At 56.4% G+C, this 11,144-nt stretch overlaps 1 protein-coding gene across 32 annotated transcripts in view; it reads left to right on the top strand.

Annotated features, from left to right (window-relative positions):
* Positions 1-2,982: 2,982 nt before the first annotated feature.
* The window catches only part of SCRIB (scribble planar cell polarity protein), a 105,527-nt gene continuing 97,365 nt past the window's right edge, over positions 2,983-11,144 (top strand). For all 32 annotated transcript variants that reach the window (XM_062628460.1, XM_062628434.1, XM_062628458.1 and 29 more), the window contains exon 1: positions 2,983-3,273. In XM_062628460.1, the coding sequence (XP_062484444.1) occupies positions 3,112-3,273 (162 nt within the window). In that variant the 5' untranslated portion in view covers positions 2,983-3,111. The remainder of the gene's footprint in view (positions 3,274-11,144) is intronic.

Genomic DNA, 11,144 nt, shown 5'->3' with positions numbered 1-11,144 from the left:
GGAGGCTGAGATGAGCTCTTAGGCAGAAATTCTTCCCTGTGAGGGTGCTGAGGCGCTGGCACAGGATGCCCAGAGAAGCTGTGGCTGCCCCATCCCTGGCAGTGCTCAAGGCCAGGCTGGACGGGGCTTGGAGCACCCTGCTCTAGTGGAAGGGGTCCCTGCCTGTGGCAAGGTCTGGAACTGGATGAAGCTCTAAGGTCCCTTCCAACACAAACCAGTCTGGGATTCTGTGACTCCAAGATCAGGTGTTGTACAACACAAAATACTCCAACATGAGCAGAGCACAAGTGGATGAGGAAGAGCTGACAAAGTATCATCCCATAGAGAACAAGCCCTGACTGGGGAGGGACTTTGTTTGCCTGCTGTCATAAAATCATGGACTAGTTTGGGCTGACAGGACCTGCAAATGTCACAGGTCCAGTCCCCAAATACTTCAATAGCTCTTAACAGAGATCTGAAATTGGCCACATGCGCTCATATCTAATCATAGAATCCCAAACTGATTTGGGTTGAAGGGACCTTAAAGCTCATCCAGTTCAACCCCCTGCCACGGGCAGGGACACTTTCCACTAGAGCAGCTTGCTTCAAGCCCCTGTGTCCAACCTGGCCTTGAACACTGCCAGGGATGGGGCAGCCACAGCTAGAATGAGGATTCTGAAGCAGGTGTAGCAATAGGCCGCATCAGGCAGGTCAGTACGGTGTTAGGCTCAGCCTAAGTGGCTGAAGTCTGGCTTAATTTGTGTTTAAAATGGTTTATTCAGCAGTGCTGGGGGTGTGTGGTGGGGGTGTCTGACTTGGGGAGCTCACATTCTGATTGTGGAATCATAGAATGGGTTGGGTTGGAAGGAACCTTAAAGCTTATCCAGTTCCATCCCCCTGCAGTGAGTGGGGACACCTTCCCCTAGAGCAGGTTGCCCAGAGCCACATCAGCCTGGCCTGGAATGTCTCCAGGGATGGAACTGGGCAACCTGTGCCAGTGTTTCACCATCTTCATTGGACAAAGGATCTTCCTTGCATACAGCCTGAATCCCCCTCCTCGAGTTTAACCCTGTCACCCCTCGCCCTGTCACAGCAGCCCTGTCAGCAGTGTCCTGCTTCCCAGTTGTAGGCATCTTTGGGTGCACTGTGGGTCTGGTGTGAGCATAATAGGAGATGGGTACCTCTGCACAGCCTGTCAGGCTTCAGCCTCAATACTCCTCTTAAGTGGCTGTAGACACAACGGCTTTCAGACAGGGTGACCAGGTAATGGTGTCCTTGAGTTTCTGCATCTCTTCCTGTTGACGGAATCACAGCATCAGCTGTGTTGGAAAAGACCTTTAAGCTCATCCAGTCCAGCCATTGCCCAGCACTGCCAAGGCCATCACTAACCTGAAGTGCCAAGGCGGCACTGAGGGCCTCGGCTATGTGGGTTTTGAGTTCTCTCTAAACCAGGGCCTTTCAGACTCACTTTGGATCCACCACACGGCAGAGGAAGTTCCCAGCTGCGGGCTTTGCGCCTGGCCCTTCAGCAGCTCTGCCCTTGGTGGGGGAATGATGTGGGAAACGTTACAGAAGTTACCTCAGCACCTGGACACCACAGAGCTCCATCCTGGAAGTGTCCCAGGCCAGGCTGGAGAGGGCTTGCAGCAAGCTGCTCTAGTGGAAGGTGTCCCTGCCCGCGGCAGGGGTTGGAGCTGGAACAGCTATGAGGTCTCTTCCCACCATTCCATGAGCAGGCACTGAGCCGCAGCCGCCAGTGCCGGTGTGTGTGTATCCGTTATCCAGGAGCCCCCCTGCAGCTCTCCCGGTCTGTGCCACTGCGTGATTCTGCTCAGGAGCTGCCTCCTGCGGGAGCTGCAGGGGTTTCGGCACCGTCAGCTCCGCTCCCGAGGCTGCTCCAGCCGCTTTCCTGCCTCAGTGGCTCCCAGTGTCCTGTCCCAGTGTCCCTGTATCCCGGTGTTCCTGCTGTCGTAATGTCTTGGTGTCCCTGTATCCCACTGTCTTGCTGTTCCTGTGCCCCTGAATCCTGGTATCCCTACATCCCGCTGTCTTGCTGTCCCCATGTCCCTGTATCCTGCTGTCCCCATGTTCCTCTGTCCCGGTGTCCCTGTATCCCGCTGTCCCCATGTCCCTGTATCCTGGTGTCCTGCTCTCCCTCTATCCCGCTCTCCCTGTATCCCTGTATTGCGCTGTCCCTCTATCCTGCTGTCCCTCTATCCCAGTGTCCCTGTATCCTTGCTGTCCCTCTATCCCGCTGTCCCTCTATCCCGCTGTCCCTCTATCCCGCTGTCCCTCTATCCCACTGTCCCCGTGTCCCTGTATCCCGCTGTCCCTGTATCCCGCTGTCCCTGTATCCCTGTATCCCTCTGTCCCTGTATCCCTGTATCCCGCTGTCCCTGTATCCCGCTGTCCCTGTATCCCGCTGTGCCTCTATCCCGCTGTGCCTCTATCCCGCTGTCCCTGTATCCCGCTGTCCCTGTATCCCTCTATCCCGCTGTCCCTCTATCCCACTGTCCCTCTATCCCGCTGTCCCTGTATCCTGCTGTTCCCTGTACCCTGTATCCCGTTGTCCCTGTATCCCGTTGTCCCTGTATCCCGCTGTGCCTCTATCCCGCTGTCCCTGTATCCCGCCGTGCCTCTATCCCGCTGTCCCTGTATCCCTGTATCCCGCTGTCCCTGTATCCCGCTGTCCCTGTATCCCTGTATCCCGCTGTCCCTGTATCCCGCTGTCCCTGTATCCCTGTATCCCGCTGTCCCTGTATCCCTGTATCCCGTTGTCCCTGTATCCCGCTGTCCCTGTATCCCTGTATCCCGCTGTCCCTGTATCCCGCTGTCCCTGTATCCCGCTGTCCCTTGTATCCCGCTGTCCCTGTATCCCTGTATCCCGCTGTCCCTGTATCCCGCTGTCCCTGTATCCCGCTGCCGCTGTATCCCGCTGTTCCCGGTGCTCCGGCGCGGGGCAGGCCGGGAGCGGACTCGTTTTCCCAGCGACGCTCGCGGGGGGCGGCGCGGCTGCCGGAGCCGACCTGGGCTGGGCGGGAGCGGCGGGGCCGGATCGCGGCCGGAGCCAGGCCCGAGGCGCGGCCGGAGCCCCCCGCGCGCTCCCGGTTGGCCGGGCCCGCTCCCGGCGCAATGCTGCGCTGCATGCCGCCGCTCTGGCGCTGCAACCGGCACGTGGAGGCGCTGGACCGGCGGCACTGCTCGCTGCAGGCCGTGCCGGAGGAGATCTACCGGTACAGCCGCTCGCTGGAGGAGCTGCTGCTGGACGCCAACCAGCTCCGGGAGCTGCCCAAGGTGAGGCGCGGACCGGGCCCGGTGCAGGCCGCGGGGAGGGCCCGGCGTGGCCCGAGGCCGCCGCTGCCGCCTTCCTCCGGCCCGGGAGCGGCCTCCCCCGCCTCGTTCCTCCGTGGCCTCGGCGGGGAGCGCGGCTCCGCCCGGCCGGACCCAATGCCGAGTCCCGGAGCCGAGCTCCGGAGCCGTTGCGGTTTGGAGCGAGGGGTTCCTTGTCCTGCCCGCGGTGTGTGAGCCGGACCCGTGCGGAGCAGGGCGAAGCTGGAGCCTCAGTGCCCGGCGTTAATCTGTAAAATACAAAGGAGTCTGAATAAGTTTATTGGTGGCGATAGAAACGCCTTGTACTTGTGTGGAGCAGCACCTGTGGCTTCGTGCAGAGCTAGAGGATGGATCGGGCTGGAAAGGAGCTTAAAGCTTCTCCAGCTCCAACCCCTGCCCCGGGCAGCGACCCCTTCCACTAGAGCAGGGTGCTCTGAGCCCCTGTGTCCAACCTGGCCTTGAGCACTGCCAGGGATGGGGCAGCCACAGCTTCTCTGGGCACCCTGTGCCAGCGCCTCAGCACCCTCACAGGGAAGAGCTTCTGCCTCAGAGCTCAGCTCAGTCTCCCCTTTGGCAGGTTAAAGCCATTCGCCTTGTCCTGTCCCTACATCCCTTGTCCAAAGCCCCTCTCCAGGTTTCTGGTAAAAGCCACTGGCTAAAGCCACTGGGAGCTGCTCTGAGGTCTTCCTGGAGCCTTCTACAGTTCCATTCAGCCACAGAGCTCTGCATTGGTGACATTGGTAATGCTTTTGGAGGCTTTAAGGCGTTGCTGGGCTGTGGGATGTTCTGGAGGAAGTTTACACATCCCTGTGGAAACTACTGGTTTATGAAGTTAGTGAAGTACAACTTGTGCCAGGGAGAGAACGTGACTGTAGTGCTGCCTGCATGTGTTTGGATCGCTGCTCCTCAGTGAACATGGACCAAGTCACCTCTGCAGTGAAAAACTTGAGAAACAGTTGATTATTTTGTGTTTTGAAGCTGCCTGTTGAGTTATTGACACGTCAGGAATTGTGCCATGAAATCTGGGAACAGCCACCCGAAACCTTGGCTGAGGCTCAGGCCAAAGTTCTGTTTGGTCCAACCAGGCAGTTTGTGCATCTCTGCCTCAGTGGAGTCTCTCCTGCAGGAACAGCAGATTCCTGCTCTCTCATGTTTTGGGTTCCCTCTTCCCTTTGGATTGCTGCGAGCTGCTGCTGGTGGGGTTCAGTTGTGAGGGTGCGGAGGTGCTCGTGTGATCCTTCATCAGCTCTGTTCCATCGTGTCGCTCGGGGTCTCACTATACTTTAGTTCCCAAGCTATGGAAGGCATGTTACAGCCGGTTGGGATTTAGGGACGAGGCTCTTTTCTGCAGAGGAGGCTCGAGGTGACACATCTGAACCTGCTGATCCTGGTGCTGTGGTTACACTGGACCTGTTGGGTTGGGTCTTGGGTGGCTTTTGAAGAGCATCTTTTGGATCACATTTTATTTACCTGTGATCAGATCCATATAATCCTGTGAAAGAGAAAACCCTACCTGAAAACCTGCCCTCAGCACCATGTCTCCTTCCTGCCCTCACCCAGAGCCTGTGCTTGGGAGAGTTCAGCTGGGGAGCAGCAGAGCTGCTGCGAGGGTCTGTCCCGGGCTCCTCCCTGCTTTTTGGGTTCCCCCAAATGTTCAGGTTTTTCTGGCAAAGAATAGTTAGAAAACCCTGAGAGAAGCATCCTTGAGGGTCTGGTCCTTCAGCCTCGAAGGAGGTGTAAGGAGGCCAGAGGAGATACCGGGTATGGGGAGCAGGAAGCAACATGCAACAGCTTCTGCGCCAGGAAAAGGAACATGTAGGGGATGTCTCCAGTCATGGAACCTATGGTGCAGGGTGGGGTTCTCCATGGGGTGACGGGGCTGGAGCATCACAAGTGGCCTGGAGGGAGAGGACAGGGAGCGACTGGCCACGGTTCTCCTTGCTTTGGAGGGAGTCAAGTGACGCTACAAAGGGCTCAGTTCAGGACAAACGAAATAATTTTCCATGCGGATGGCGTTGCGCTGAAGGGAGGAGGTACCTGCCAGGAGGAGCGAGGGGTGCTCAGATCTGTCATGAGCTCAGACGGCACCAGTTCACGGGGGAGGAAGCAACCAAGAATGAGCATCTACAGAAGGACCGCTTTGTGCTGCCTGTCCCAGGAGGAGTTGGAGGGAGTGTGGGTTTGGACTCGCTGTGCTCACACTGTTCCTCACCCAGCACTGTCTGTAGCTGCTGTGGGTGGCTCCAGCCGTGATGGTGTCAGCCCTACCCAAAACTCTCGCAAGCAAGGGGAACATCAGACCCGTGTGGCTGGGAGCAGCCTTTCCCGTTTTCAGCCCCTTGCAGGTTTCTTTCAGCTGGTGCCATGCATGATCTGGGGCTGTTGCAGAATTACAGTGTGCTGGGGTGAGGATGCAGGGTTAGATCTACCTGCGGTATGACCCAGCATGTGTCTTAATGTGCTGCTAGAAGATACTTGAGCAGTGAAGAGGTCTGCTCTGTAGTCCCAGGCACACACGTTGTGTGCAGGATGTTACTGCTGGGGCCGTGTGGGAAGGGACAGATCCAGATCATGGAATCATGGAATAGTTTGTGTTGGAAAGGAGCTTAAAGCTCCTCCAGCTCCAACCCCTGCCATGGGCAGAGACACCTTCCACTAGAGCAGGGTACTCCAAGCCCCTGTGTCCAACCTGGCCTTGAGCCACAGGACTGCCAGGGATGGGGCAGCCACAGCTTCTCTGGGCACCCTGTGCCAGCGCCTCAGCACCCTCCCAGGGAAGAGCTTCTGCCTAAGAGCGCATCTCAGTCTCCCCCAGATACTCAATGTAGGAGTAAGAATCTGCACATTACACAAGGTGGAGATGGGATGAGAACTGCAGGTGAATTCACCAGCTCTTCCACCAGGGAAGGAGAAGACAGCAGCCTTGATTTGGGCACATATCTTCTCTGAAGGAGGGCAATGGGATGGGGAGATGCTTCCCACTTGAGGAGCACTTCATGGAAATGTGTCTGTTGTGTGAGAAGGGACTGGGAGAGGATCTGTGTGTCCCATGAGGGGAGGTTGGGAAGTGTGCTGGATTCCCAGGACAGGGCTGTGTGTGCCCATCCCTCTGGAGAGCAGTTCCAGGGACTGCTGAGATGTGCAGGAGGGGCTGGGAGAGGAGATCAGCGTGTGGAGATCACTTTGAAAATGTGAATGAGAGTTACAGCCTTTGGTAGCAAGTTTGACCGGAGCAAGTTCGGGTTTAAGGGCTGCAGCAGGGTTGTTGGGGAAGGCTTCCACGTGGAGGGGAGTTTTGGAGAGGTGTTTTTAGAGTCACAGAATCACAGAATGGTCATTCCTGTTCTGCAGTCAGCAGAGAACTTCCTTTGGGAAGGGCTGGGTTTACCTGACCCAGCCCATGACCCGGCTGCCTCTCCTGACCTACTCCTGTTTGTCTTCATTCCACTTGTCCCAGAGTCCAGAGCCATTGGAAATCTCTTTCCTTTTCCCATGGCACCATTTCCTTCCATACCAGAACGTCCATGTCCCCTTCCTTCTCTTTGATCTTGGTCAGATGGGCCTGATGCCTCCTGGCATTTCTGGAGGACACCAACAGGCCTCTCATTCCCAAATTGTGGAAGTGAACACTTGTTATCCTGCTGTGCCTAATGCTCTGCCTTCTGCTCTTGCTTGTGTTCTATTTGTCCTGGGTGGAATCTTGTCTGCTCTAATGGAAAATGATAAATTCCATTGGATCAGTTCTCTGAGCTCCTCACAAGGGTGTATGAATTCTGGAGATCCCGAGCTCTCTTCTGGGTCCTGCTCTACCTGCCTTGCATCGAGTGATCTGTGCAGGGCCTGGAGCTCCCGCAGCGGGATAAGGAGCAGGTCCTTCAGCTGAGAATACAGCCTGGTAAACCAGGACATCAGAGCTACGAACCCACCTGACTCATTCCCTCCACTCTACTAGCACTTCAGAGGTGCAGGTCTCACCAGAAAGGAATGAACACAGCCTGGAATTCTGCAGGGAATTCAGAGGTGGCAGATGGAGCCAGTCACAGACCAGGAGCTGCTCAACAGGGATCCATCCAGAGGCTCTTGGTGTGCTCTGAGTGCTCAGGTTAGGACTAGGGGAAGGCAACGGGGAGAGGTTGGAAGAGACCTGGGTGTGGAGTAGAGCCTGTAGGACCTGGTGGAGTAGGAGAGGGAGGAGCTGGAAATCATGAACAAGCTCCCCATTACCCAGCATGTGTCTGCAGCAGAACCTTTTGTGCACTGGGCTGCATCCCCACAGTGTGAGCAGCAGCTCAGGGAGGGGATTCTGCCCCTCTGATGCAGGAAGGGAAGACCTGAGAGCAGTTTCAGTGCCTAAAAGGACTACAGTAAACCTGGAGAGGGGCCTGGGACAAGGGATGTACGGACAGGCCAAGGAGAAAGGCTTTAGCCTGCCTGAGGGGAGACTGAGCTGAGCTCTTAGGCAGAAGCTCTTCCCTGGGAGGGTGCTGAGGCGCTGGCACAGGGTGCCCAGAGAAGCTGTGGCTGCCCCATCCCTGGCAGTGCTCAAGGCCAGGTTGGACACAGGGGCTTGGAGCACCCTGCTCCAGTGGAAGGGGTCCCTGCCGTGGCAGGGGTTGGAGCTGGATGAAGCTCTAAGGTCCCTTCCAACTCAAAACAGTCTGGGATTCCATGATTCTGTCAAGTTGACTTGAAGAAGGAAGGAGACCTCTTCTGTGTCAAAGCCAGCTCCTCGGGTTCCACCTTTTCCCCTCTCTGCAGTAGGTGGCTTGGGCACACAGTCTGGGAGTGGGGATGGTGCTGAAGGGGCAAAACCTGGGGATGTCTAATGCAGTTTCTGCTTTGCTTTTCTGTTCTAAAGCTCCCATGACAAGTTGGACACTCCAGAGACCCTGTTTTCCTACTGCCTAGCAAGCTGTTGTTACCTTGTACTGGAAGTTAAGGGAGATGGACACCAGGGAGAGGAGGCCTGTGGGTCGAGTGCAGGTTCTTTCCTGTTCTGGCTCGCTGCTATTTGCATCTTGGCGAGGCCATTTCTAGCTGGTCAGAGCAGTCGGAGTCTCAGCCCAGGTCTCAGGCCAGGTTTCAGTGATCCCTTGGTGGCCCCGGGCTCAAGCACTGTGTCCTCCATCTGGAGTTGGATCCAGAGGAGAGTGAAGCCCCAGTGCCGTGTTTGTCACTTTCCCAGGACAAGGTGGGGCCTTGTAAAGCTCATTAACAGCAGCTTTGAATTTCCTGGCATCTGGGGCCTGCACAGAGGACCTTGGGCTTTATTTACTGCCAGGCAGGAGTCAGGCTGCTCCTTTCATCTCTCTATGCTGACAGCCCTTCCTGGAGTGAGCCAGGAGTCACCAATGCCAGGCTTGTGCTCCCCAAGCTCCCATGTGCAATGGGCACCTTCTGCTGTGCTGCATGTGAACTCTGTCAGAGCTGCATCTGTTTAACAAAACCAGTCCAGAAACTGGTTCCACTTGATTGTTGTGAGACCTCTGCTCAGAGCTGGCATCTCTCCTCATTCCTTCCGGGACGTCAGGAGCCGTCCCACTTCATCTGCGTGTGTTGGGTTTGTGTCTCCAGGGGCAGGGTCTCCTGGACACGCTGCCGCCCAGAAGCTGAGATTAGTGGAGGCCGTTTCACCCTCATCCTTTGCTTTCTGTGCTCTCACTGTCTGATGAACCCTGGGTGGTGAGCAGGCGGGTTGAGGGGTTGTGCCGGAGTGATAGGCTCAGTTGTGGAAAGAAGAGCACATGCAACTCTTGGTCATTCAATGCTTGGACATGCATAGAACCCCAGGCTGGTTTGTATTGGAAGGGACCTTAGAGCTCATCCAGTTTCAACCCCCTGCCATGGCAGGGACACCTTCCACTGGAGCAGGTTGCTCCAAGCCCCTGTGTCCAACCTGGCCTTGAACACTGCCAGAGATGGGGTAGCCACAGCTTCTCTGGGCACCCTGTGCCAGCGCCTCAGCACCCTTACAGGGAAGAGCTTGTGCCTAAGAGCTCAGCTCAGTGTCCTCTGATCCAGACAAGGGAGCAGGAAGGAGGAGCATGGAAGTGATTTCATGCTCAGGTCCACAAGTAAAAATTAACAGTTAATATTCGCTTCCGTGTGAGCTCCAAGGTGTGCAGGCAGCTTTGCTCGGATACCGGGTGGACATGCTGCTCTGTGTGGGTCTCAGAAGACGCTCAGGTCTCGGAGCAGGCTCAGGTGAGTGTGCCAGGGAGGTAAAAGGCATTCTGGGCTGCAGAGAAGTTCAGTAGGGCAAAGAGTTCAGGAGGGTTTAGGTGACTCTGGCCGGCATGGTGCTGCCTCTCGCCACATCTTCCGCTGACCTGGCCTTGGACCGTGCCGGGAGGTCACCAGCGGAGGCCCCGCTCAGTCTTTCCCCCGAGTTCAGCTGACTCGGATCCTGTAAACCTCCCGACGTCTCTGTCCTCCTGTGGTTAATAACATCTTCCATGTCTCTGGGGGCGTTGGCTGCTTGGAATGTTTGTATCTTTGGGATTCCTCCTGATCCTCGGTGACAGTTCTTGGTGCAGGTTCACCTTCCCTTGCCCACCTTCCAGGACGCTGTCGCTAAAGCATAATCGCGGTATCACTGTGGCCATACAGACTCTTTGCTCATCCCCTGATCTGCTCATGCCTCTAAGATCTTTTCTTATTCCCTTTGTCTGTTGCCTGAACATCTGCCATAAATTACTGAGGTAGTGTTCATTGATGGTTCGAGGTGAAGGCAGGACCAGGGTAACGTTGTCAGGTCTCCTCTGACCTGTTCTGTCCCCGAACATTCCTGGGCTTCACAACCTTGTTTCACCATCTCCCTGATAGAGGTGGGCTGGGGCAGGGAGCGGTGGTGGGAGTGTGGTGGGACTGGGCAGAGGGAGGAGGCACCTGCAGAGCTCCTGCATGGAGAAGTTCTCTGTGGATCCTGACTCCTTGCTTCCCATCTCTAGTTCAGGGTGTTTAATGGTGTGTGTCTGAACTGTTCCTTGTGAAGCTGCTTTGGCTCCTTCCTCTTCTTCCTGCTCTTCAGGTATTGTAAGGCTGTTGTAAGGCTGTTAAATGCCTGTTGGTGCTCCACATCTGCCACAGGGAGTGCCGATGTGTCAGTGGCCCTCAGTGCCCTCTGGAGAGCTTCCATCCCACCACACAGAGCTGAGCTGAAGCTTTCTTGTGCTGTGGTTACTCTGTTGGGTTCTGCACTTGTAGCTGCTGCTTTCGTGTTCCATGTGCAGCCGGAGACCATGACCTGCTCCATCACTAGTCCCCCCGAACCCTTGGCAGCAGAGGGGTGTTCACTGCGGTGTCCTGATCCAATTCTGGCTGGAGATGTCCTCTCTGGGGCCCTGCTTTGGTTTGTCATTTCACTGGGAGCAGAGATTCCCCTGCTTCTGCCCATCCTGCTGTCTGCGGGGGAACAGTTGCTGCCTCCACCCCGGAGGGGGCTGCATTCCTTAGTCCCTGCCTAAAGGCCTGGGAAGGAGCAGCTGGAGAGCTTTTGGCTTGGAGACAACTTGCTTTGTCGTAGCTGGAATGCGTTCCTGATGCTTAAGTGCTTTTAGATGTTGGAAGCACATTCCTCAGGGCCTGATCCATGGGGTTAAATAGTCGGAAATCCGGGCGGTGCATGAGGGAGGGCTGCGTCCCACAGGAGCAGCCGTGTGCCTGTCATGGAATCATGGGATAGTTGGGTTTGGAAGGGACCTTAAAGCTCTTCCAGTTCCAACTCCCTCCCACGGGCAGGGACCCCTTCCACTGGAGCAGGGTGCTCCAAGCGCCTGTGTCCAACCTGGCCTTGAGCACTGCCAGGGATGGGGCAGCCACAGCTTCTCTGGGCA

Source organism: Pezoporus occidentalis, unplaced genomic scaffold (assembly GCF_034315485.1).
Source record: "Pezoporus occidentalis ecotype Australia unplaced genomic scaffold, CSIRO_AGI_Poc_V1 ctg317, whole genome shotgun sequence".
Taxonomy (NCBI): domain Eukaryota; kingdom Metazoa; phylum Chordata; class Aves; order Psittaciformes; family Psittacidae; genus Pezoporus; species Pezoporus occidentalis.
Note: the sequence above shows the minus strand (reverse complement) of the source record. Positions and strands in the feature narration are given on the sequence as shown.